Genomic DNA, 27,977 nt, shown 5'->3' with positions numbered 1-27,977 from the left:
CTCCAGCCGTCCTGAGCTCCTCTCTGCCTGCAAACCCCTCTTTCTTTGCTATTGCCCCATCTCCACTGCCTTGTCCCCTGATCTCTGCCACTGCTATTGCCCCATCCTCACTGCCTTTTCCCCTGTTCCCTGCCACTGCTATTGCTTCATCTCCACTGCCTTTTCCCCTGATCTATGCCACTTGCTCTTTAGCTACCAAGCACCCCAAGCACAGGTACCACAGGCACAGACACACACACATACTGTCACCTGAGTCAGTGTTTAACCTGTATGTATATGTGTCTGTATGTGTGTATTGTGTATGATTTTGTGTCATTATCGTTAGAGCGTGTATGTACTTGAATTGGTGATAGGTATGCATGGGCGCGCTTGGTGAGGGTGTATGCACCTAGACTGTGTGTGTGCGCGCCCAACTGATTTTTGTGTGTATATGTGCAACTGTACACCACACATTCCTGTCTAACTGTGTGATACTGAGATCCTGAGCGTTGGCCTGCCCCCACAGAGCAACAGGGAAAGATGTTGAAAAAGTAGATGTTTGCCCCCTTACACGAAGGGTTATGGTCACTGGAGACTGTTAAGCCTGCGGTGAAGTTCAAATCCTGGTGGTGTGTTTTATCAGATGGGTAAGACTTCAGGCCATGATTCTCAACCAGGGTGCCAGGGCACCCTGGGGTGCTGCCAGATCTTTTGAAGGGTGCCACAAGGTGTGAGGAGACAGGTGAGGTGAGAGGAGACAAGCAGATAAGCTAAGCAGATAAGCCAGGCTCAGGTTTGTCCATGCCTGGACAGTCCCCTACCCCTACTGCCCAGCCCCTGTGTAAAGGGGTAAGCACTACAATACCTAAATGTGGTTTTGAAATTGGGTGCTACGCATGTCGCAAAACAGGGAAGGATGCCGTGAGTCCAATGAGGGGTGCGGCGGGTCCGGTGAGGTTAAGAACCAGTTCCCCATGGTATTTGGGAGGGATACGCAAAGGGATCGTCTAATCTAAGTCAGTGGGGGGACCAACCTTTCTGGCAGGCACGTCACACATCAGCCCTGCACCCTCCCCAAGTGCCACTCCAATCCCTCTCTCCTGCCTACCTGACTGCTCTGCTTTCTGCTCCCTGCCTCACCTGATGCTCTGCTTTCTGCTCCTTGCCCTATCTGCCACCACACTGCTCGTCTCCCCCACAGCCTGCTGTGTGCTGCTGCCCCTGGCCACCCCACTCTAAAGAGCAGCCAGGACCTCCCTTAGGAAACCCGTACCCTAGGAGCGAATATTTCCAGGGTTGGATCTATGGTGATCCAGTACTTGCATTAGTTTTTATACTTGCATGTACATAAGCATGGAGCGTGGGCCCAGCAAACAAGAGTAACAAGGAGAGTGCAGACAGCCACAGATACCAATAAAGGCAGTCCCTGCTAGGCTTATACTGTCCCGTGTGCCCTATGATGGTTGCAAGAGAGGTCCTTTGATGAAATGGCTTTCAGCGGTAGACAGCGCCGTCCCAGGACAGAGGCTGCATCGTGCGTTTAGTGTGGTGTGGGGTAGCTTATATAGGAAGGCCAATGGATGGTACCAAACGGCAGAGAGAAGCTGACCCAGCCCTGAAGAAAAGGCAGAGCAGGGCGCTGGACCGTAACATAACGTGCAACCTCCAGCCCCGCTTCAGCCATGCACGTGAAGATAGGCTTACCTTGGAGGGAGTGCTAGCCTGTCGCCTGTTTAGCAAAGCATATCAGCACTGGCGTAAACCCCACCAAAGGCAAGCCACTGGCTGAAGGAGGACAAGCTTGTGTGCTTGCATGCTTTGACAAGCGGGGGCTTATATTTCCTTCTTGCCAAGGGTGAAGATAATTCTGCAGAATCAGTGATGAAATAAGTGATGGAAAACAACCCCCCAGGGGCTTTAACCCAGCTGTTGTGTGTGCTGCGCCCTCGCCCCATTGCCCTGATTTCTGGGAAACCGGGATGCCACCTTCTGTTCTTTAATAGCGACTTTAGGAAGCTCCGGGCCCGGGACTTGGGAGCTGGCAGCATCCCCTTTGATCCTTTTGCCTTGAGGACTAGTTCTCGCAGCGCGGGGCTGCAGGATATGTTGCTCTAACAGCAGGAATGCTGCCGCCGCCGTTCTTCTTTCATCTGCCGGCGATAAAATCACAGCAGCTCTATCCGAGCACGCCCTGGGCTGCTTTCATAAGGCTCACTCAGTACTTCTGAAAAGCAAAGCTTTATGTGAGGTCTGTATTCATACACCTAGCGCTCTGGCGGATCGCCGTGCTTCCTCGCATCGCGATCTCCATGCTACAGGCCTCCTCAGTCTTTAATGAGAGGGCTTTTACATGCGTGCATGACTTTGTGTTTCCATGTAAACACGCGTGCTGGCCGCAAAGCCACACACGCCCATCCAAGCAAATAAGTCTCCTAATCTTGACTCACTGAGTCTTTGCTGCAGAAGGAAAAAAAAAAAGGGAGGATTTATTGGTGCACAGTGAGGGATTTGAGCCATGTTTTCTACGAGTCCATGCCCTGATGAAAGTCGCCGTGTCTCTTCTGCGCACCGCGATTAATAAGTGAAACACGAAGGCGGTCAGTAGTCGAGGGCCGGTCTGTTTTGCTCCGAGGGCTCTGCCTTCTAGCTGAAGATAGCAGCTCTCCTCTCCCTGGTGTAAAAGGCGGCTCTTGCTCCTCTATACAGGACCTATTTCCTAGCAGAAGGTCTAGGCTGGGTTTCACATCTATTGCTCTGACATTTGTTGGCTTTTAGCGGTGCATGACATCCAGCAGGATCAAATATAATGTGATTTCAGAAAGGGTGAGATTTGTCAAATGCCAGTTCTAGCTCAGGATGACACATAAAAAGTGCTGCAGGGCAATTATAGAAAGGTGGCTGTCTTGGAATAAATGTACTATGAAATCCTTCCTTTGTACTTGTTCTCTTCTTCCTTAAACTGCTCTTTTACTCAGGCACCTCCCAGCCGAGCGGCGCGTTACTCGCTCCCCAAAAGAATACCGCTCCCTCCCCGACAGGGAAAGAAGAGACAAGCACCCATTGAAACAGAGCGTCGCGATGCATGGCATTAACGGGGTTGATGTTCATTTTTCGCTCTAACACGTTAAATAAATATTCTGGCATTTTGGTGCGTGTTGGGAGTTAAAAATCAGCTGACTGCACCCAATCAACATTTTCCCCTCAAACTATTTCCCCCAATAAAAAAAATGCCTTTCATAAAAATGGAAATCTTTGTGTCTTTTTGATTTTTTTGTATATATTTCTTCAAAAGAAAACAAAAACGCCGTCTTCTTTTTTTTTTTGGCAGTCAAAAACTAAAGTTTTTACTCATTAGGTGCAAACTTTCAGTTAAGCAAAATGTTTTTGCCCTCCCACCTGAATTTTTGCAAGCCTGGATGGTTAAACTACTAAAAGAAATGTCAGCCTTGGGGATTTTATTTTCTCCAAACCCCCCCCCCCCCCAAAATATTTCACAGAAAAAAATCTGAAAAGAGGGGCAAAAAATATTTTAGCTAAAGTATTTCACAGAGAAAAATATAATTTTCATGACGCCTTTGCAGAAAAAACTCTGTGGTTTGTTTTATACAGTACTGCAATAGTTCCAGTATGCTTTATGTGTTTCATGCATATCTACTGTAAAAGTGTATATTCTTTGTGACTCGTTTTCCAAGAGTGATCAGAGTTAAAAACGATGCTGGCAGGTCAAGCCATCTTACCTTGCACTTTATTTTCTAAAAAGAGCCTTCCAAGATCTTACCAAAGGGCTAGGCAAATCCTGCACTCGCATGTAGCATTCTGAATAAGAGATTATAGGTCTGAAAATTATATTTTACCATTTCCAGTCGCCATGATCATAAGCTGCACTCAAAAGGGTAAAATAGCTTATTTCAAGTCCCGGATCGACACGAGTTGGCCGCACCAAAGTACCATGCCAAAAGTCTTTAAGGACTTTGCTAGCTTCACTGCTGCGTGCTGGTAGAAACCCCATGTTAAATGGTAAAGAACAAGCCAGTGGGCATTTTCAGGTGAGGCAGCTCTTCATTTATTCTCATTCCTCTTCTTTTGGAGTCTGATCACAAGGAAACCCAGCAGCCTCACCTCTGCTCCTTGGCAAAGATTGAACTACTAGGCTCTAATTCCAGCCTCGGTGCAGCACCCTGCCCCGACTCTCCTATCTTTCCATCCCAGAGACTGCTTTACAGCTTCTTATTGAAAGAAACCCTAATAATTGATGAAAACTTAGTGGCAGGGAGCAAGTCATACATCAAAACATTTTTCAGCCTTAAAGGGGCTGCTGCTGCTCCAAGCGCTCTCACCCCCTCCGTCCCGCACCGCTCTGCCAGGTTCCCCAGATTTCACAGCTGACCCCGTAGGCCGAGTGCAGGCATTCATTCCACTTTTACCTGTATCAGTGATCGGTTTATACCCATAACAGAAATTCAGCACATGTGGACTGGTTTAAAAATGGCAGAACCCAGTCTAAGATTTGCTCCCCCCACCAGGGCGAACGTGCGGTCTGTTCGGTACAATCTAGACGATCTAAACTGGCTGCTTGCAGAAAACCACGTAACTTAGACTGATTCTGCCTCTGGCTTTTTGCATGTCTGCACCTAGCCGTGCTCTCTGACTGCCCTTCCCAATGAACAATTTGGGTGCTGAATGCTTCGTCTGCCAAAACGCTGTTGGGGGAAGCTGTCTGGGAGCCTGGGCTGCCACCCAAAGGCCTGCGTGCATGCGCTTCCTCAATGCCAACACGGACTCTGTAACCTGTCCTGGGTCATGCCTCTTGGACCGGGTCCCTCCACCAGCCCCTGACAGCTCAGTCGCGCAGGAGGAGGGGGCCACATAACCTTATTAAAAAGCTGTCATGGGGAATACCAACATTTTTGCCTCTCATCGAAGACAAATGCCTCGGTGCCTCCTTTTCCCAATGGGGATCTGGCAGTGCTGATGGGATTTTGCCCTGATCCCATTCTCCAGGGTCTCATGTCTTTTGCTCTGCCACGCCATTACTTCCAACCAAAGCATCATTTTAAGTCAGCTTCCCACATGCACTGGACCAGCCGCCTTCCCCAAGGTTGTAGGTGACATCAAACTCTTCTCACGCGGCTTGCAGCCCTCTAAGATTTACAGTGGCTGGAGATTTGTCCCCAGTCTTCGTGCAACCGTTCCTCAATGAAAGTCATGTTTCTAAATCATTTGAATTAGCTGGTTGAAAAACCAACCCTGCCTGGACTTTCTTCAGCAGATTCCTTTTCAATTGAATCTAAATGGGGAGCAACCAGGGTTCAATGGGTTTAACAGTATCCACACAGCAGTTTGCAGCCACTTAGCAGAATTGATTTGAAAAGGGATTTGAGTTGAACCCGAGCAACTGGTGCACTGGGACAAGCCCCAAAACCATAAAGGAGGAGCACAACACAAAGTGACGATCGTGCCATCTGCCGCATTGGTAGCTTGTGCCACTGGAATGGGTGAAGCGGGGCTGGAGATTGCCCTAGCCAAACGGGGCTATTGGTAGCTTGTGCCACTGGAATGGGTGAAGCGGGGCTGGAGATTGCCCTAGCCAAACGGGGCTCCAATTTTAAACTAACACCACTTTGTCATGAACAACTATTCACTGAAACAGCAGACAGAAATAAAGGCTCCCTGAAAAGAGCAGGTCCTGAATCTCTGTTTTAAGGTAGATGCTATACTCACAGGTGTAGGGTCTCCAGGTGGGGGGTCCGAGCAGGGGCTGCGGGGCGGGGGGAGGTCTTGCTGCACTTGTACTACTCACTGCTCTGCTCTGGATTTGTCTGTACAAATTCAGACTAACAAAGGGACCGATGCACGCAGAACAAAGGATCCTAGGACAGGACAGCAGCTGGCTGGACTTCCTGCTGGGACGCCGTAGCGCAGCGGCAGATAGCACTGACCGGAGCGATTCACGAGCACAGCGCCTGAAGCAGTGGGACAGGCTCCGCGAGGCTTTTCAGACCCTTAACTCTTATTAATAACATTTATTTCACCATCTGAGGCACAGCATTATATAACCGCTCCCCACAAGGCTTCCATCCAGTGCCTTGCTTTGGAGAAAAAGCGGACTGATTTGACTTGTTTGAATAGTGATCCAGAGCTTAGAGACTAGTTCCAGGACAAACCAGATGGCCCGACCATGTGTTCGTCATAAAGCGCAGGAGACAAAAAAAATCTTGTTGTTTTGTGACACAGCATGTGGCCGTATGCCCCCGGATTGGGGTGATCGGCTGCCACCCTGCCCATATTTCCATTTTAAATACTACTTGTAATTGAAATTTCGTTCTCCAGCCACCAACAGGGCTTGTCCACAGATGGCAGCAAGCTCTATTTGGGTATGCAAGCAGCAGCATCTCCTGCCTTAAAAACCAATGTCTTTCCCTTACTATTTCATGTCCAAACGAAAAGGCCAAGCCCTGCTTTTCCAAGGAGGAGAAAGAGCAACTCTGCACCTTTCAAATCACACTTTCTGCCACATCCTCTCTTCAGGGTGGCTGTGCGTGGTGGGCGATGCAATGATGTAGCTCTCCTGACCTGCAAGCATCCACAGGACATTCATATATCAGGGCCTGGTAACACAGGTGTGCAATTTGCAGTGCACATAGAGCTAAAACGCACCAAGGTTATTGCACTGAAGCTTTGAGAAGCTGAAGTAAAGGACCCTGTATCAAAATGACAGCAACCCACAGTGCTTCCAGCATCTTCCTCAATTGAAAAGTCCTCTCCTCCTGCCAAGAGCAGCGGAAAGCGCTGCATATATTTTATTCTTTAGCTCCATCAACTCCAAATTTTACTGTGTGCATTTAACTGTGCTCATACTCAGGGCAGATAAAAGTAGTCTACAACTGATTTTTTTTAAAGTAACATTCAGACAGCCCCGGCCCCACACGGTCACTGCCCCAAGACCCCAGGGTCTCCCCAGCCCCACCTGCCCGTCTTGCCTATCCGCCTGTAGCCCCATCCCTGCCGCCCGAGCGCGTGTCCTGCCTGCGGGGGTCCTGCCCTGGCGGTGCGTGCGGGGCGGACAGGCTGGGGTGTCTGCGCAGCGGGAGTAGGTCTAGCAGTGGCAGCCAGAAGGAGCTGCTGGGAAATGGCGTCTGCTGCGGGCCAGATGTGCCATTTTGCCCACCCCTGCTTTAAGTCAGTCTGGCTGGGTAAGAGCAAGAGCGAGAATAAATGGGTGGAAGAAAGAAAAAAAAACAACCTCAGTAAAAAACTCGAGAGAGGAAGATCAGGAAGCACGAGTGAAAGAATGATAGACCTGAATCACGAGGCTGAAAGCCCAAGAACTGGAAAGACAGCCAAAAGCACCGGACGTGTCACATCGCGCGCCCACCTTTAAAGAGCCGAATTCTCCATCTTGGAGGCATTTCCTGCCACTGTAGGGCCTAACCCCGTAGGACCCTGTTTCTCATCTATCTTGGTACTGCCGCCATACGCAGTCATTGAGCAGAGCTGCAATGGGCACTGGGCGCTTGGGCGGTAACCAGTGTGGTCCAGTGGTTATGACACTGGACTGGGAGCTACGAGGTCTGAATCCCATCCCCATCCTATTGTCTTCAGGCAAATCCCAACATCTCCCTGTGGTTATTTCCCACCCCCTCCAGTCCTTTTCTAGCCACCTAGACTGCAATGCCCTTGGGGCAGGGGGCGTTTCTACTAGATGTCAGCCAAGTGCCTAGCACAACGTGGCCCCAGCCCTGCCTGGGGCCTCTGGGTCCTGCCATCGTGCAAACAAATAAGTAAATTAATACCGGTGCAAACAAAAACCCCGACGAGCGGAAGACAGAAAACAGACGCACCATCTGCAAACGATTGAACTCTTCAGCTCTTCCGTAATAGCTGCCGTTCCAATTCGAGCGGCTGCGATTTCTTTTTCTTTCTGCCTCGCAGTAATACAATATCATACTTTCCATTTTATGAATGCTAATTATGTGCCATTCAAAAGACAAGACACCTCCAGAATGATTTGGAAACAGAGGGAGGGGAAAAAAAAAACAGACGGCTGGATCGTACTTGCAAGGTACTCGGCGAAGGGAAGCTAATTTGACCAACGTGGAGTCAGCAGAGCTGGGCAAGGCAAATATTCATAGACTGAAAGTTAATTGATTTGGTTTGCATTAAAAACCAGACCTAATTTAAACAGAGGTATTTCAGCTGCAAAGCGGAATTCACAAGTTATTCAAATGCCTGTGTACTTCCCCCAGGGCTACCAAACTTAATTAGGATGCCGAGAAACAAATCAGCCGACCAATCGCATCTTCTTTCCAGCAATTGCTGGAGCGTTCAAATTGTTCATTTTTTTCCTATTGGCAGCCTTGCTTCACAACAGCCCGTGCTCCAGTGTTATCAAACAAATGTGTTTGAGATTATGTTCAAATATTTAACAGTAAACCTTTCTTTAATAGCGGATTCATTAGGAGTACTGTTTTCCATGGAGGCCTTCCAAGGAAACGGCGGGCATGAATACAATTCATTGTCTCAAATCAATAGAAAGGTCTTAATAATAATATTAATACTTTGTACTTTAATTACTTCTTTCCTTTGAGGATCTCGAGGAGCTTTATACAGCTTAATAAAGTTTCACAATGTGCGCGTGGAGTGGGGCATGGCACCTCGGTTTTGTAGCATGGATAAACGGAGGAACATGAAGGGGGAGCCATTTGTCCAGTGTTACAGGACGAGTCTGGTACCAAGGCCCCGTTTCTCAACAGGAGCACTAAGGAGACATCCTCTCTGCACAGACTGCCTGGGTTGGGGACCCTGGGAGTAGCAACTGCAGAGCCAGAGGCTTCTCATGCTCACCAAACTCACCCGGCAGGATGCTGCCAGCGCTGGAGTCTGCGGCAACGTTTCTAAGGGGTGTCCCTCACTGCTTAGCATCTCAGTCACTGGACTCACTCCAGCAATAGGTCTGCACTGCGTCCTGGGAGAGCTGGTACATCCTTCCCCAGCTCCTGCATGGAAATGTCCTGGTCTGCCAAGTCATTTCACTGCCAGCCCTGCATGCTTCTTACTGGCTTGCTCCAGCAGGTGCCAAGCCATAGATCCAGCACGGCAGGACGAATGGCTCCTGCTCGCGGTGGCATTACTGCAGCAGGATGCTGGCAGAGAACCTAGGGAAAGAGTGCAGCAGTGTCCTCCAGCAGCCCCTCGGAGGACAAGGACACTGGCTCTGTGGATGCGAGGAGACCAGTGGATGTGGTGTACCTTGATTTTAGCAAGGCCTTCAATGGTCTACCACAACGTTGTCGCAGGCAAGCTAAGGAAGTGCGGCCTGGATGAATGGACTGTAAGGTGGATAGAAAACTGGCTGGAGCATCGGGCTCAATGGACAGTGATCAATGGTTCGGGGTCTAGTTGGCAGCCGGTATCAAGTGGAGTGCCCCAGGGGTTGGTTTTGTTCAATGTCTTCATCGATGACCTGGAAGATGGCATAGAGCAGACCCTCAGGAAGTCCACAGATGACACCAGGCAGCAGGGTGGGGGGGGGTATCTAGTAGATATGCTGGAGGGTAGGGCTAGGATTCAGAGTGATTTAGACAAAATGGAGGATTGGACCAAAAGAAATCTCATGAGGTTCAACAAGGACAAGTGCAAAGTCCTGCACATAGGAGGGAGCAATCCCCTGCACCGGTGCAGGCTGGGGGTGAGTGGCTGGGCAGCTGCTCTGCAGAAAAGGACCTGGGGGGACACAATGAGCTGTATAGGAGCCAGCAGTGTGTCCTTGTTGCCAAGAAGGCTAACGGCATCCTGGGCTGCATTGGTAGGTGCATTGCCAGCAGGTCAAGGGCAGTGATTCTTCCCCTCTATTCAGCACTGGCGAGGCCACACCTGGAGTCCTGTGTCCGGTTTTGGGCCTCCCACTACAGAAAGGATGTGGACAAATTGGAGAGAGTCTGCCAGAGACAACAACAAAAAGGGTTTGGGGGCTGGGGCATGTGGCTTCTGAGGAAAGGCTGAGAGAACTGGGCTTATTCAGTCTGGACAAGAGAAGACTGAGGGGGGATTTGATAGCAGCCTTCAACTCCCTGCAGGGGGTTGCAAAGAGGATGGAGCTGGACGATTCTCAGTGGTGGCAGATGCCAGAACAATGGTCTCAGGTTGCAGCAAGGGTAAGATTCGGTTAGATATTAGGAAGAATTTTTCTTACTAGAAGGGTAGAAAACACTGAAACAGGTCACCCAGAGAGGTTGTGGACTCTCCATCCTTGGAGGATTTTAAGACCCGGCTCAACAAAGCTTTGGCTGGGATGATCCTGCCTTGAGCAGGGGGTTGGACTAGCTGTGACCTCCTGAGATCCCTTCCAGCGCTCCTGATCTAGGACCCTGTGACAAGGCAGGCAAGATCTTCCAGGCCGGAAGGCAACAAGACACAGTGAAGATACCTGCTGCATGCTGCTCATATATAGAGTGGAGCCAGACAATCAGCCACAAGACCAAGCCATCTTCAGAGCCTCTGTAAGGCAAGCCACTGCAGGGAGCAGTGCAGGAAGCTCTCACTAGCCTCAGGACAAGCAAGTAAGGGAGGCCTGGCCAGTGCAGAAGCAGGTTGCAGCTGCTCTCTGGAAGCTGGCTTCCCCTTCCTTTCCTTCTTCGTGTCCTTGTCACAAGGTATTTAGCAGAATTCACAGATTTGTTGAAATCCAACAGACTACACCGGGAACACTTCTGCTTTGGCCTCAAATGTGTGGCTTCTGGGCTGTCAACCGTGCACCTTCGTGCCTGTGCCACCCCAAACCCCGCTGGCTGGCCCACGCTGCTACAGGACAAGCCATGCAGGGGGAAGTCTAGTTGCAACAGTGCCATGGCCACAGAGGTTCCCAAGGAAGTTAATGGTGTGTTGAGATGGGAACTAGTGTGCCCAGACTAGCAGCTGGTTAGGAGAGAATGGGCTTTCCAGGATGCACAGGTGCTACTGGCAGGAGTATTGTAGCCACAAGACATGCATGATATATCAGCTGCAAGAGATAGTGCCCCATATTCACACAGGTCTTTGTTGATTAAAAGGTGAATCTAGCATGTTGGCGTGGCATGCACCACCAAAGTGCAGGATGGCAGCATGCCAAGGAGACCCACCATTCGCCTACTGGAGTAATGCAACACCGGAGGGAATGAGGGGGCAGAGGAGCACGAGGCTGCATGCTCCTGCCATGCATGCAGGAGCTCATTTAGTATTTGCTTTTGATGCTTGAATAAAATCCTTGCCTGCGACTCCCTGACTCCGGGTTTTTCCCCCAGTTCCTCACACGCCACAGCACTGCACAGCCTGACCCATTTGCTAACATCACATTGGGCTAAGATACCCAGGAGTCTTCTGAACACCACCGCAGCCAGCCGGGCTGACAGGACACGGCTAAGTCAAAAGACGCAGACAGATGCGTGCAACCTGGTGCCTTTAATAGTGAAAGTTGCCCAATTTGGGGGGTAGGGGACTTGCATGTCCTGCTCTCCTCACCCCCAGATGCACGGGACTTGGTCAGTTGTATGGGGGGAGCGTGAATGGCGAATGTTTGATAACCGCAGCATGCAGCGGGGTTTGGAGCTCAGAGCCCAGCGGCTGCAGGATGGGACCGTATAGACTGGCGCCCGTGGGCACAGGAGTGGGAAGGTTGCATCCTGGGGGCTGTCAGAGCGAGCCGCAGCTCCTGCAGCGGGGAGTCCTGCTCCCTCCTCCGGCTGCGTTCAAGATGCGTGCAACCCCGCTCTCCTCCTGCTAGGCTTCCCCCCCCCGCCCTCTCCCTGCCCAGCTCCTTCTTCCTTCTGCGGGGTTTGCTGGGCCTGTGCCCAAGTCACTTGTGCATTCTTATAGAGCTGTTCCCCAGCCCGCCTCCCCCTCACACCGCCTGCAGCAGCAGAAGGTCCTGCCAAGGTGATGAAAGAGCCTATTATACATTTGTTTTTTTGTCCCAAGGAAGATAGAAACAAATCCCCCGTTTATATTCTGCCTCGTGGCAAGGCCACAGGTTGAGACGTCTATCGACTTGCTACGCATGACACCCTGCCCTGCTCCCGTCGGCCAGACTGCCAGCCCACGGCCACGCAACAAAGTCCATCTGAAAGCCTTATCGTTTCCAACACGACCTAACTGCCCTAATCCCAGCTCCTTCCGCTCAGACGGCGACTGGTCTGAATTTTAACAGTGTTTCAGGCCAGGGGCGCCTGGGAGGATGCTGATCTGCTGGACAGCCCAGTGGAAGAGGAGCACTTTTCCAGGTCTGTGCATGACCGAAATCTTTTGTTGGCTGCTGAATAAGTGGAAATACGAAGGAATGGAGAGGGCCCATAAATGACCCGAGCAACCACAGGGAGCTTGCCAAGGGCTGTGCGAAGTTCCCCGAGACCAACCACATCCAGACACTGAACTGGGGGCTCGCTACCAAACCCGGGCACCCTCTGCCCATTCCTGCCCCTTGCCTGGGCCCTGCAGCGAACAGGGAGGACAAGGAAAGGCGTACTGCTAACCCCCAGGGGTGCTGTCAGGAATTCCAGTGGCTGCATTATGTGATGGAGGCTGCCCAGGACAAAGCTTCGATATCAGTAACGGTTGGTGAGTCTATCTCAGTGCAACCATTCCCAAGAGAGCGCTGGTCCAAAGATGCACGCAGGCTTGCGAATCCCAGTTGGGATCGTTTCCTGTTAAGCGAGGAGTGCAAGCGGAGGAAGGGCAAGCCGCTAGCTGCACGTTTAATGTTTTCCCTCACTTTGAATCCACCTTGGATCATGCACAATACTGAACAGCGCCCAAGATATTCCCCTAGCCCGTTCAGCCAGGCAGCCAGCTCCAGAGCCAGTTCTTTTGACTCTGCCATTGGAGTCTCTTCCGGTGTCAGGTCCAACTCCTTGGCTTCCCATGCAAAAAATAAAATAAATCAGGCTGCTCTTACTCAGAAGCCTGTCGTACAGACAGCAGGCTTCGCGCTCAGTGCTAGTGAACACCTAATTGAAAGTCTTGCAGAAGAGGCAGGTACCCTGGGAGTTACAGCTGCCTTTCTTCACCTTCCAGCTTTAGACATTATATGTCCTGCTCTGGCCAATGGTCCGCTCCACCCCATCTTGGTCCTTACTCCAACCTCTGGTCCATACTCCCTGCTCCAGTCACACGGGCAGGTAAGCCAGACCTCTGCCATGTGCTATTTGATGGAGCTGAACTGAGCAGAAAGCAGTGGAGTCGGCCACAAAGGTGTGTCCACAAACTGCCCAGTAGCTGCCATGCACAGGAGTCCAGTGGGAAGGCAACATGGAAAGAGGCCGGTGTGCGCAGGCCCAGGGAATTGTGCACTGCTTGAGAAGACTATCGATACAGGACCTCATCTCTCCAGCCGTTAGCTGAGCGATCACTTCAACCTACTCTCAGCCACACAAGCAGACCCAGGCCCAAAGCACAAATTATTTGGCACATGGGATCTGCAAGAGAACAAAAGGAAGTGGCAAATCAAGCTAAAATGCTCCAGATCTTCCCTGGCAGGCAGCCAGGTCATCTTCACCTGATCATAACCATCTCTCCAGTAAAACCCAATCTACTTTACTTTGCCATTACTGGACCTGTACTTGCCTGGGAGGGCTCGGCAACCAGAGCCCAAAGCTCGTATGCTGAGATGCTCCAGGCTATTCCCCAGTCAAACTGGAGAGAGGAACAGCAGGAAGTGCATTGGACGACTATCAGTATTTGAATGCCTGAGCCAGAGTTGTCACTGCCAAAGGACAGGTTTCAGCCCAGGTTAAATGGCAGCCTGACTTTTACCCCAGACCCTCAGGAAGGTCAGTTATCTGAGGCTGAAAGCACCCCAAGCCTGGATCTAGAGGCTTTTCCACTTGGCTGGGAAGGGACTGAGACAAGAAGCGTGTAAGAGCCTAGGCTGACTGTGCAATGCAGACCTAACCTCGCCATCCCTCCCACTTATGCACGGGGCCTGGAAGGCAGGCCATGCTAGTTTGCTTGAATCTGGTCTCGGGGAGGCAGGAACATTTTCCAGCAACCTACTTCTTTTTACAACCATGCATGTCTACAGCACATCCTGGATACTGGCATTGCAGTGGAGATCTGCAGCTTGATGACTGCTTGCAATACCAGCTCTGAAGAAGAGCAGCCAATAAACTCCCTACACGTGCAAAATCCAAGAGGAAAACAAGGCAGGTGCCTATGGTCCAGACATTTAAACTCATTTTCCTCCAACTACTAGACACAATCCTTTTGCACTGCTACTCCCCATCTCAGGCTAGATGCTCACCTAGTTTATGGCAGGACAACTACACTGAAGTTGCTGATGTTATCCTCATCTACAGCAGCTGAGAATCTGGCCTCTGGTGCTTTAGAAAGCTACAGTTTTAGTCCACTTGATCCTAGTCCAAGCCGACTGAAGTTGGTTAAACTACTACCATGGACTTCAATACACTCTCAATCACGGCCTTAGCAATTATCTTGGCTACTCTCACCTGGGGTTGTACTTAGTGTTGGAGTCCAGTAGCACAGGCGTGCTTACATGCGTCTCAACCTCAGCACATATGGGAATCTTTGCCGGGGCATTTATTTACAGACCATCAGGCATGGGTCAATAGTCACCATGCTTTCTTATTAAGGAAATGTATAAAGACCACAGCTGCTTTTAAAAAAAAGGTAAGCACTAATTAACCCAAAACCATAATTTAAGAATATTAGTTAAAAAAAATGAAATGGCAGGAAAAAATATAACGTTTTCCCCAGGCACGATAAGCGCTTGCAAAGATTTCACTCGTTCGAAAACTTTCTTTTCTCAAGGAGCTTTGGCAACGATGCCAGAATGAAACCCTCTCAGGTTGCTCTAGGAAAAAAGAAAAAAAAGAGTAACATGTGCTTATTGCCAAAGGTTTCATACATAGCAACCATTAAAGACAGCACATGTTATGGCAACTGGCTCAACACCCAGAGCACGCAGCACCATTTCTATATTGGAAGGATCTTCTTTATCCTGCTTTTCAATCCTCCCCTCTCAGGCAGATGTTAGTGCTTAGTCCTTTTGATGTATTACTCAATGATAAACACACTTATGTCAGATGAGTCACCACACGCACACAGTGCTGCGATTTCAAGGATAACACGTTAGAAATGCAGTGCATTTACAGTCATGCCCAATTATAAGCTGCAAATAAAGAAAACACGCTCTGCGGGGCAAACCCTATTCAAATATACGGTTCGCTCTGAAACCTCGCAGAAGTTGCAGCTATTAAGCACTAAATATTCACAATGGCACTTAGTATGTCATAAACCACACTGCATTTAACTATAGCTGGGGAGAGAAAGGGCCAAAGCAGTGTCAGGGCTGAGAGGCACATCCTGGAGGTGTGGCAGAATTTTTTTCCCCGCTCTTGAGCTTAGTGGAAACAGGCTTTTATATTTTGCAGTACTTATGTGCATTATTCAACAAATGTGCATAGGGCTGGAAACGGAAAAAGAAAATAGGATGGATACAGAGAGAATGCCCTTTGCACAGTGTAGGGTGCAGGGAATATATTTATCCTTTAATGCAAATACCAACATTTGAAAAGTTTTGCAAAGACACTTGTACTTGGTGTAGGGTCCCAGAGCTGTAAATGCATATCGGCTTAATACATCCCCGAAGCGGCAGAGCCTGGGTCTGCATGCTCCATCGCTGAGCAAGATAACATAAATCAGTGCTGTGCCCTCCAAGACATCCCTGGTCTAAAGGCTCTTTCCCAAGAGCATTTGAAGGTTTCCCCTCAACCCCCCCGGCAGGAACAGAAGGCAGAGTGGTGCCATTCGTGAAGAAATGCACCCAAGCGGCTGCGTACAAAAGGCTTGGTAATGTTATGTAGTGTAGCATGCAGAAGGAAAGAACGAGATTGTGGATCTACCACTGCCTAGGAACATCATCTGCAATATCTCCGCCAGTGGGCTTTCATCACCAGAGGGATGGTATCTTGCCCCAAACCAACCCAATGAGGCCAACAAATGCAGAAGAGAGAAGGCATGCAGACCTAATGTGGAATCGACTCCTTCCCTTCCCAACACGCAGAGATCTTGCAACGGGAACAACCCCAAAAAAATCAAGGACCTGGCTTGAAGGCCTTGTTACCCCTCTGCAGCACCTCTGCCCAGCAGAGCCGAGGGACTTGCAATGGCAAGACTGGCAGGATACGATGCCTTACTGCCGGCTTACAGCCTTCTACCCCCTCCCGGGCAAAGCAGGGAGGGCTGCAGAAGTCATTACCCGGGGAGCCTGGCTCCCAAGGGAGTCGTGTTGGCCGTACCTTGGGATCCATCTGGAGGAAGGTGTGTGGGCCTCTGCTGCTGACCGTCGACCGCTTGAACGTCTTGCTGTGGTGAAAGTGGTAATAATTCTCCAAGCTCCCGATCTGCAAAACAAGCACAAGGAGCTGTCAGGGCAGCTTCATTTTTCACCCGCTCCACCCAAAGGATGCTAAGAGCCGGCATGTGCCCCAGCTGAGAGCTAGTTCTGATCCGCAAAGCTACTGAGCTTGCTCCGACACCCACTGGAGGAAGGAAGAGCCATGCTTCTGGTCTGCAACTGGGTAAGAGGATCAGGCTTCGTGGCCAGCTTCCCTACCCACCCCGCCGTGGGGACAGCAACAGCAGCTTGCATGTGGTGAGACCAGCCCACCACGCACACAACCCTGAAGAACTACTGGCCTCTACAGCAATGCCCGCTTTCCACCACATCCTGCACCTCCTGGCAATTTATCCCAGACCAGCACTGGTAGCCCAGGAAAACAAAAGCACTTTAAAAAGTCTAAAGTTTAACTTTGGACATAAGGGGATGCACAGGTTTCCCAAGGGTCCTCTGCATGGGGGTGGAGGTCGTCAGGATTTTCAGAGGTTCACGCATCAATTCGTTGGAAAGGGATTTTCACTCCAATTTTCCACGCGGATTTGAGCGTGGGCCTGCTCAGCGCCAAACAGAAACGCTGAGGCCGCTGCCTGTTCCTGCCAGAGGCACGTTTAGAAAGTCGAAGCATTTTGCTCTACTGGGACAGCACACTGTCCTGACACTCCTTATATTCAAAGCCAAACCATTTTGCTCCCCTTCAGCTACAGGCAGAACCCAAGCCTGAAAGACAAAAAAGTCCGAGTCCCAAAAGGTGAAAACGATGCAGGGCTTAAAAGAGTGATGCAGAAGGGGTGCGCGCGCAGCTCCTCCTGCTACAATTACCGGCCTTCTCTCCCACACCAAGACAGCGGCATCTTGTGCAATAAAAATTATTCTATCCTGCAAGTGACAGCAACTCCAACGAGCAAAAATAACACGCTCACAACAAGCGTCAAGCCCTTGCTTCATGTGCTCTGACAACTGCTTCGCCATGGACTTGGCTTAAACAGAAGATTGCCTTTGCTCTCCCCTCCAGGAATGGATTGAGCCCCAAAGAGGACGAGAAACATCCAGGACAACAAGGTCATGTTCATGTGACATGGGACATACACCATCCAGGGCCTTAAGGAAACCCAATTTCTGGAAGATAGGCACCAAGAATTTTTTTTGGAGAAAAAAAGAAGAGTCCTTCAAGGTATCTCCTTCATATACCTAGGACTCCAGATCCTAAAAACACTCCTCTGTAAGAAAGTCTCTTCCTAATGTTTTCAAAAACTAAAGGAATAACCCAGAGGTACCAAGACTTCAAAACCTCCTTCATTGAAAGCCCTGGGATAATTGGTATCTAAGCAATTTACTGCAGGGTTTTACAATGCGTCGGCCGCTCCACGGCGACTACACACACGCACGCACGCTCTCTCCCCGTGAAAGCTAAATAAATCATGGCACTGCCACCATTTACCTTCCTCTTCCCTCGGGGCGGGCACACACACACGGGCAGCTACGGTGGAGCAGTTGGTGCACAGTAAGTCCCGCTCCCTTTTTAGCCCGTGGAGAATTGTTCGCACGCCTCACCCAGACAGGCACAGGTTTTCCTGGTGGCGTAATCTTTGGAACGAGCCCCAAACGTTTCAGCCTCTGGAGGAGAACGTTTTCCAGTGCCGGCAGACCTGAATCGGATAAAACCCCGAGAACTGGAGCAAGCCTGTGTGCGTGCAAGCCATTCAACTGCGTGACAATTGCTCCTGGAAGTTTTTTAATTACCCCCTGCCCCCCCGGGTTAAAATTAACGATGGGCAGGTGCACTGGCAGCACCGCTGGCAAAAGCTGGCACGGGAAAGACCAGCGCTGGCACGGTGGCAAGTTAGCTCAACACCCAACTTCTATTCTGGATCCTCCCCACATCTGCCAGAGCAATTAAGCACGTGTTAACAGTCGGCAGTACTGAGTAGCCCCGTTAAGTCAATGCATGATTAAATGCTTTGCCACTACGTAGCTGACTGGGGGTGCAATTTCGGGCAAGCCACCCCAGCTGTCAGGTCTACACTAGCAAGTTGGACTAGTTTAGTGACAGTGGTTAGGGACACGGTTTTTATCAGAGCAAAACTCTAACATTGTTCTTAGCTTTAACACAGCTTAAGCAACAACAACAAAAATGCTTTTCATCCGTATTGTTAACTTTGGTTGGGGAAGCAAATAAAGCTACACCAATAAAGCTGGAGTTTTGTGTTTGGAAGATAAACTATCTACCCAAGCAGTGCTTCCCAGTACAGCTGCATCAGCAGACTGGTTCCAGTAAAGTTACCCCATCTGTGAACCGTGCAGAATACGAACAGCAGCACCCTGCTCCCCCATGCACGCTCCAGGATCTGTTCATGCCGGTAGACTGTTTTGCAGAAGGGCTACACAAAGCAAAATGAACAGAGGGCCAAGAGCGTCTTGAGCACTAAGAGACTGTCCCCAGTTGGAAGACCTCCCCCCAGGGGAGGCTGAAATGAGACCCAGGTGCACCCTGGAAAATGCAACAAAAATGTCCCCGGCGCTACCGCACCTTCACCGACTTGAACCAAGAAAAGCATTAAATAACCAATGGTACTTCCAGTCCCTCCGCACAGGGCTTGGGTCGTGCAGATGTGTGCGGGTCATTTCCCAGCTGGCGCCCACCCCGTGAACAAGGAGCGACTTCAAGTGACGTCAATGGAGCTACACCAGGGTAAAAACTGGAGTGAGTGAGACTGGAGTGGAGCCCGATATATCTTTATGAAACTGCAACTGGCAATTAGCTTCCTCTTAAAAGAGCCTTCTGCTGGCAGCAAAGCAGGAATTAGGAGGCAGAAATTAGTTCAGCAGCTGTGGAGGGCTCGTGTCAGCCGAGTTTTGCCTCATCAAGGTCGTCAGCTGGATGTTTCGTCTGTGAGGAGCTGGTCCAGCAGCCGCATGACAACTGGCTTGCATTGTGTCCTGGCAGCTGGAAAGTTTGCTAAAAAAGTCCCTATAATGAGAGGTAAACTTAAATTCTTGCTAAACCTGGAGACTCCAGTCCGGGAAGCAGAGGATATAAATAAGCAGAGAAACCAGGTCTATGTTTAGCCTGCAGCCAGGAAAAGAAGAAGGGAGTTAAGGAAAGAGTCCTAAAAGAGCTTATAAAATATGTGCAGCAAGCTCGCAAGATAATAAATACAGCAGGGGGATTAAATGAAGTACAGAGACAGAGCCCCAAGGGTCTGTTAAACTATCGTGTGCTGCCCAGACAACATCGGGCCTGAGCTGGTCGTGGTCAGGGTGACCACCTCCAAATCTGGCCCACAGAGCAGGACTCGCCAGATCAGGGGCAAGAGCACAGGCTAGGACAGTTGAACACCAAGTCGCCCAATGCCACATCCACACTGCAGGGCCTACTGATGCTTTAATGATGGTGGTTGCTGGGTCCCGTGGGATAGATTTGGCCCTGCTGCGCTGAACTGTTTCGGTCCCCGCACTTAGACCACCTCTGTCCAACAGCAGCCTCTTCGCAGAGCTAGCAGACATGGCTGTAGTGGAGACAGGGGCTCGGATCCTCCTGCCCCTGCTTGGAGTCTGTCTTCTCGCTCCCACCCCACACATCCAGACTCCGCCTTTCCGATCAGTTTAAGAAGCCCGTTTGCACGGATCAGGGGTTGTCAACTGGGGGGTACACGTACCCCTAGGGGTATTTGGAAGGTCCTAGGGGGTACGTGTGTGCAGGCGAGGATGGAGCGCCGCCACCCACTACCCCATGCCACCGCCTCCCAGGAGCAGGGCCGGGAGAGGTGGGGGCAGAGCTCGCACGCCGCAGCTGCTGCCGCCATCTACCATCTCGCACCGCTGCCGCCACCCGGCGCAGCTGTCCCACAGCCGGTCACACATGCAGCTCCATGGGCTTCTGACGGGCAGCGTGCAACTGGCCAGGTGTGAGGCCCGTCAGCAGCCCGTGGAGCCACATGTGTGACCAGCCGCGGGAAAATGGGATGTGGCGGCGGCATCATGGGGCGGTGAGTGGTGGTGGCTGCCACGTGCAAGCCCCTTCCCTCCTGCTCTGCATCCAGCTGCCACCACCAGGAGGGTACACTTCCGAAAAAAGGTTGAAAACCCCTGGCCCAGTATTGTTCACATTGTCTTATAGAAGTCGGGGGCCAATTGCTTTAGTGGAGCCGCATAGACCTGGGTGCCGGGGATTCCCAGGTTGCAGTTCTGGTTCTGCCAGCGTGTGGCCTTTCATTTCCCCTGCTCTTTCCACCTCTAAATGTGAAGAGGTGAAGCCGATTAGCCCCAGAGAAGTATCCTGGACATACAAACATGGCTGAATTGTCCAAGCCAGGCTTCTGATTTTGGAAGTCCAATTGGAGACTCTTTGGGCCTGACTTTCAGGGCTGCTTTATCACATTTCTACTTGGCAAATTGGGTGCTTAGCACCTCTAAGACCAGCATGCCCTGCAAATCTAAAGCCAGACACCCAAACCCAAGGCAGTTTCCAGAGTTAGCACCAAGTTGAAGGCGCCAATGGGCCTGGCCCAGAAAAGCGTCATTCAGAATTGCAGCCCCTGCCCCTTCACCGTGTCCCAGGAGGGGCAGAGAGGACGTGGAGGCCCACTGTCCTGCCCTCCCACCTCTTGGCTAGCGCACCCGGCCAGCCCCCTGGGGTGGTGCGGGGTGGGGAGAAGCCGCCTGTAGCACCGCCGTGCAGCTACCATGCGCTCTGTGGCCCCATGGCACAAGGAAGGGATCGGAGGATCTGTGCAGTGATGGGGACCCCAAAACCTCCCAGTGTTACCATGCGGGAGCTATACCCCCTCCCCTCTGCTTCACACAGCAGAGCCATACTAGAAAGTCCTTCCCTGGGTTTTTGCCCCTCAATTCTCTTCCCAAAGAGATGACGACAGAATACCAATGTCTACAGCCTCCGAAAACCCCAGCCAGCTTCCTGTGCGGTGGTCCTCCTTCGCCAGACAGGAAAGCTCATAGCCCTGGTAAACCCGTGGGGCTGCTTTGCGGTCCCAGTTCTCCCTGCAGGACAAGCATGGTTCAAAGGCAGAGGCCTGGGCTGGTTTCTTAGCCATTGTCAGGCCTCTTCCAGCAGTGCCTGGACCCAGCCCAGTTTGCAAGTGGCTGCACTAATAGGGGTTTTCCTGTGGTGCAGTCTTTTTCCCCCTTCTTATTTTAGAAGATAAATAATAGTACAAAAAGCGAGTGGCTGGGCGTGTGGTTTTATACCCTCTGCAGGGGAGTTTGAGATGGAAGAAAAGAGAGGCTGGAAAGCTACCAAGTCAAAAACAATTAGTGGTTTTGAAAACCACTTGCTTTTAACAACTCACGTCAAGCTCCTAACTGGAGCCAGCCAAGCAGCGAGAAGAAGCTGTTCCTTTTACTCCTAACCCCACAAACCCGCCCTGCTCTAATCAGTCCCTGGCATCTAATCTTTCCTTGCAGCTCCCTGCTCCATCTGCCTACCCACGAGGACAAGCTTGATGGGATCGTTCATTTTCCTGCTCTTGAAAAAGCATCTGGTTGTGTCGCTTGCTGGCGACAGGTGACTGGAGGTTTGTTAAGCCTCATTTAGTACGAGGTGGGTGCAGCACTGCTGCGGAGCAAAAGTTGCAGTAGCAAAAGGTTCAGTTTTGGGCCCAGGCTCAGCCAGCCACAAAACAGGAACCCCAGACCAGCATGGGACTCCATGCAGTGGCACTGCTACACTACTCAACACAACCCCCCCACCCACAGAGACACATGGAGGGAGAACTAGTATTCACCCAAACATTAATACAAAAAGCCAGATTGGGAAACTGCTTTAAAGACACCACTAAAAAAGTAAGAAAGGATCATGACTGTATGCAGACAGAACAGTTGCTCCGCATTTGGCTTTGGGCTGGCAAGGTCTGTTGTGCACAGCATCCAACCAGCCCCGGGGGGAAAGGGTTACAAACGTTGTACCCTAGTAAACCACAACCAGGAGTCACGGGACAGGCCGCATCGCACGCCTTCAGCTCAGCAGCTTATTGGCAAGCCTAGAGTCCCAAGTCCACTAGCCCCCAAGGGCATCCTCTCAAGAGACAAGCATTGCCCTAGCACACTGGCTTTCAACCTGTGGCCCACACACCCCTGGGGGGGTCCACAGACTATGCCCGAGGGGTCCACGAAAGAGGACTATGATCAACCAAAAGTATGTATGTGATTGATCATAGTCACACTTGCAATTCAAAGGGGTCTGCACCTCCATTCAAAATTTCCGAAGGGGTCTGCACCTCCACTGGAAATATTTTTAGGGGTTCACAAATGCAAAACAAGTTGAAAACCACTGCCTGAACAAGACCAGACCATCTGACTATGGATCAGGGCAATGACAATCCTCAAGCCTTAAACTAAATGCTCATGTGAAGTGAATGAGCTGCCTGAACTGGGGCAAAGTCCCAGAAAGAGCCTGGCCCAGAGGAGAGCACTGGCCCGCTTGGCTGCCCCAGCCCATGAGTGCGGGTGCCCAGGAAAGCACGACAGGGGATGCAGCCCTCCTTCACACCCCGTCTCTTATACACGTCCTCCAGAGAGAGGGTCCTGGGCCACGGGGACTTTTGCTCTGCCCATTGCAGCAATGCTTGTGTTCTCCAAGGTGGTCAAGCACACGGGCAAGAAACATCGCTTTACATGAGAGAGAGGTTTCTCTTCTGCCCCGTTCGTCCAGGTTTTTCAGGCGTGTATTTGAAAGACGGGAAAAGCTAACACCAGACTACACTACAGACCCCGATCTGGGCAGATGTTCGCCGACGGTCCAACACGCCGCCGTGGAGAGAGTATATAGCTTCTGGCACGAGCAGTTCTCTCTGCAGCTGCTCGGTTCCCTCGGAAGGCATTTCTCATACTAACCCAGTATCCAGTCCTCTGGGTCCGATGCACGAGTAATTAAAGCTTCCCTTGTTCCATACCCACGAGACTGGCTGGAAAGAGGCAGGGGAAGCAAACAGGTTTGCCTGAGCAAGCTAGGCAGGTGATTACAGCTATTTCCATATTTATCATACTTAATACCTTGATAATTTTGCCAGTTCCGCTTTCAAGTGTTAAATATTTAATTAGTTTTGCACTGCCTTTTATGCCAGAGTGTTCACTAGTCTTCACTGCAGCTAATCTGGGTAATTTGTTTCCACTCGAGTCGGATTAAGTAACTTTCTCCCCTTTCATGCAATGCAGGATCTCAGCGCTTTACGCTTCACATCGCGTTTGCAGAGCTGTCGTTTGCTGTGGTCCGTGTTTGCCTGGCTTTTAAAGGCGCGTTTCATAGGTTTATTTTTAAAACTAAAAAAAAAAAAAGTTAAGAGTCAGGTCTCCCCAAACCTTTTCGGAGGTTTCCATTGGATCTCCGCACCTCATGCTCATCTCTGTTGGAAAGCTTTCTCATCCCATACAACTTAATTGGCATTTTAATTGTATTCCTGTCGTATACCCCCTCCTTTCAGAGTATATCTTTTCTAGTTTTATTATGCTCATCTCATTCTAAATCTCTAAACCCTCAGGCTCTCATTTTAATAGAATCAGAATCCATGAACGAGCATCAGGGAAGGGAGTGCTTGCACTCTCCGCCGCACACTGAGGACCTTAAACTGCACCCTATGTGGGTTATTAACAGAAAAAATAAATGCAAAATTGCTATATGCCACAAAACAGCAAAGAGGTGGGGGACGGCAGGTAAAGCAGAACTAGACACAAATGTGGCTCGCACTGAAGATGGGGGGAATATATATATATATATAAAATCAGTTATGCATTAGTGGAGAAAAACAGTTCTCAACTGAGAAAGCTTTCCCACAAGTCCAGGAGTTTTGAAACAAGACCGACAGGAGGCAACATACTACACCACACCTGGAAAACCACCCAGGGTTTAAGAGAGGTGGTTTCTGACATATCAGCTTTAATAGGAAGCCATGTGAATTGGAAATGGCCAGGGAATATTAGGCCTTGGATGGAAGAGCGGTTGCAAAGCATCCAGGGAGAATTAGAAGCCATGTGCTGCTGGAGCCTTGGTTGCTTCTCGGTGATTGTGATCGGGAACGGGAGGTTAAGCAGGTGGGGTCAGTAGGAAGGGGTGACACACACCGGCTCTCCGAGGTCAGGTAGACCACTGTATTACTTAGATAGGGTGGTGGGTGGGGGTTGCACGCTTGTTTCTCAGAAGGAAGATTCCTGTTGGTGGTGGACAGCTGTTCTTTGAAGCCTTTTCATAGATTTTCAGGGTCAGAAGGAACCTCAGTAAGTCATCGAATCCAACCCCTGCCCCAGGCAGAAAAGAGCGCTGGGGTTAGGTGCCCCCAGCCAGGTGCTTGTCCAGTCTCCTTTTAAAGACCTCCAGGGTCGGGGAGAGCACCACCTCCCTTGGGAGCCCATTGCAGATTCTGATAACCCTCACCGTAAAGAAGTTTGTCCTAATGTCTAGTCTACATCTGCCAGTTTGTGGTCATTGTTTCTAGTCACTCCAAGGGGTGTCTTGGTAAACAGAGCATCTCCTATTCCTTGCTGCCACCCCCTCCCCCCCGATGAATTTATAGGCAGCCACAAAATCACCTCTCAGCCTTCTCTTGCGGAGGCTGAAAAGGTCCAGGGCCCTCAATCTCTCCTGGTAGGGCTTTGCCTGCAGGCCCCTAACCATATGAGTGGCCTCCTCTGGACCCTCTCAATGTTGTCCACATCCCCCTTGAAGTGCGGTGCCCAGAACTGGACGCAGTACTCCAGCTGCATCCTGACCAGTGCCGCATAGCTGGGAAGCAACACCTCCTTAGATCTGCTCATGATGCACCTGCTAATGCATGATTGAGTGGTTAGCTCTATCGATCACTCCGTCACATTGTCGACTCATGTTCATCTTCGAGTCAACTATGACTCCGAGATCCCTTTCTGCCGCTGTGCCGCTTAGAAAGTCATCCCCCAGTCTGTATGTGTGTTGGTGATTTTCACGCAATCATTGTCGGCAATCCCACGATTCAAGAATGATCTCTACCACAGCTCACTGATGGGTTCTGGAGGTGACTTAAGAGCCACAAATCTGTCTGCAGAAGCTGTGGGACTTTCTGGAGGGGAGAGTAGGCTTTAGGCTAGGATTTCTCTCCTTTTCACTTGATAGGTGCATCGTAAGACAATGGTGTACGTGAAAGACCCAGTGCTCCTTCAGGCTGCCAGTGATCCAGCCTAGGGGGAGAAAGACCAGTGCCACAAGAGGACATAGCATGGAGAAAGTCATTCACTCTGGGCTTGGAGGTACAGCTTCAAGAGGTTCCCCCACACACCCAGTTCAGTCTACTTCCTTCACCATCAGGTGCACAAGGCGGAAATCAGCCATCTGCAGCCCATCCCATTCTCAACCAGCTCCACTTTGTTCTAGGTGTTGATATGAGAAGTTGACACTTCCGTCATTATCAGGCTTTGTGGGACACCAAATCAAGGCAGCCTGACGACCGACAGTCTCAAGACAAGACCAAAGTAAACTTACCTCCTCATCTGTACCATCTGCACAGCCAAGGGTGCTTGTTCCAAGATCACAGTGTCTGCATCTTATCCAGCCACTGCACTCTGCCTACCCAGTCCAGACATCCACTCTGAGAGCTATACAAGACCGCCCTTGTTGCTCTTCACCGCTCCAATCTGTCCCAGAGTACCCTTCAATAGTGCCTTACTAATAAATACATTTCAGCTCAGTGCTGATGCTGAAGAAGTGGGAATTGTATTTCCCACTCAAGTAGTTGTATTGTAGACGCAAGCACAAGACTTCAAGTTTATCTCCTTAGGAGTATCTGTCATAAATCAGCAGTTTCAGGCCTTCACTCTTTGGAAGGATGGAATTTGCCATGCTCATCTAGGCTTTCATAAGCTTGGTTTTTCATTTGCTGATTATAAAGATGGATTTGCTTTGAAGTCCTGACTAATGTACTTGTGTTTTGCTGCACACCCTCGTGTCAGCTTATTCAGGTCCATGGTTCACCTCTCCTATAAAGTAGAACAGAACCCATTGGCAGAAGAGTGGCACTGGGTCTGCTGGTGGGGGTGTAAGTGTGGCTGGACTAGCGAAGTGGGATAGCTCTGCTGGACAAGAGAGTTAGCAGCCTTGGTGGTGAAGCAAAGGGTTCACGTTGCATCTGCTGCTGGTAACACACGTACAAACTCAGCCTCTTCATGCTGTCTGCAGGTGTGTGAAGTGTTTCAAGTTACTGAACTTATTCATCTGCCTGCCTTTTGCATTTGGAGCAATTCACTAGAAGCCCACAATGATCACTGTGGCTAACTTGGGGCAAAGGCCCTGACGACAGCCAGCATCAGATAAATAGAAAATGTTGATTTTTAGAGGATTCAGATGCTTTCACAGTTAAACTTGGCCACTTCCTTTCCTTGTCAGAGCAGAAGCAAGGCAACATGGTGATCAAGTCAGGAGAGAGGGCAATGCATGTAACAATAAAATAAAATAAAAGGGAACAACGATGAAAGTTGGCAGAAGGTAATGCTCTATCCATGCAACATGCAGACTGGAACTCAATGCCACAAGAGGCCGTTGGGCCGAGAGCTTAAAGAAAAAAAAAGTTCTAACACAAGGGTGTCAAACTTATGCAGCCCCACGAGCTGATTGGCATGGGCCTGTCTGTGGGATTTGGCCCACAGACCGCCCCCAGCATACCCAAGCCAGCAGCTGTCTGGAAAGTGGGGTGCAGACCCTGGAGTGGCTGGAATGGGCATTGCATATGGCGCGGTCCAACCAGAGCAGTAGCCACACTGCACACGGTGGGCGCCCCAGCTAGCCTGTGCCACATGGCCCTGGGTCTGGGACAAGCGGTACGCATGACACCTGCTCCAGGTGGTTTGGGACCCACACTGCAAGTGGTGCTCACAGGTGATGCGTGCAGCACAGATCCCGGACTGGCTGGAACAGGTGCCACCTGCAACGCGGTCCAGGAGCTGCCAGGGCAGACAACACGTGCAGGGCAGCTGCTGCTTTGGCTGAACTGGAATCCACGCTGCCTGCGGCATGGATCCCAGACCAGCTGGATCAATGGCCAGATCAAGTGTGCTGAAGAAGGGGGAAGGGGAGGGGTTCATGGGCCAGATTCATCCCATGGACAAGCCACGGGCATGCGCTATGCCCATGTGGGTCTGATCAGACCCAGGGACAGCACTGGGGGCCGCATGGCAGGGGTTTGACATCCCTGCTCTAACATTAAGATTATCCAGAACTAATAATACCGACCAAAGTTTTGTCAGGGATATTAATCCTTAGGCTTCCAGGCTGAAATCACTCACCAGATATTAAAGGCATAGGCGAGAGCTCACACTGGGGCAAATTATCCCACATTTGCCTGCAGGGGTGGTGCAAACACCTTCCTCAAGCTAGATGAGCCCCATATCACATAAATCCTAGTGTGGCAAATCTCTGGGCCCTGGCACACATTACAGTTAAGACACGATGAAGGCGTTCTCTGCAGCATACATAGTAACCCAGTGACATGTTAAAGCCAATTTATGGTGAGATAATATACCATACAATGCGTAACGTCTTTGTGGCTTGTTTGTACCATGACTTATCTTGAAGAGCTCCCATCGCTCCATTAAACCAACATGTGCCAAGGCCTTCAGAAGCCTAGGCAACCTGTGAAGT

The 27,977-nt window shown here is 50.5% G+C and overlaps 1 protein-coding gene across 1 annotated transcript in view; it reads right to left on the bottom strand.

Annotated features, from left to right (window-relative positions):
- The window catches only part of PCSK6 (proprotein convertase subtilisin/kexin type 6), a 121,398-nt gene that overhangs the window by 81,769 nt on the left and 11,652 nt on the right, over window positions 1-27,977 (bottom strand). The window contains exon 2 of the mRNA XM_014605922.3: window positions 16,266-16,370. Coding sequence (XP_014461408.1) covers window positions 16,266-16,370 — 105 coding nt within the window. The remainder of the gene's footprint in view (window positions 1-16,265; window positions 16,371-27,977) is intronic.

This window comes from Alligator mississippiensis, chromosome 11, assembly GCF_030867095.1.
Source record: "Alligator mississippiensis isolate rAllMis1 chromosome 11, rAllMis1, whole genome shotgun sequence".
Taxonomy (NCBI): domain Eukaryota; kingdom Metazoa; phylum Chordata; order Crocodylia; family Alligatoridae; genus Alligator; species Alligator mississippiensis.
The sequence above is the reverse complement of the archived record's forward strand: the minus strand, read 5'-3'. Positions and strand labels throughout refer to the sequence as shown.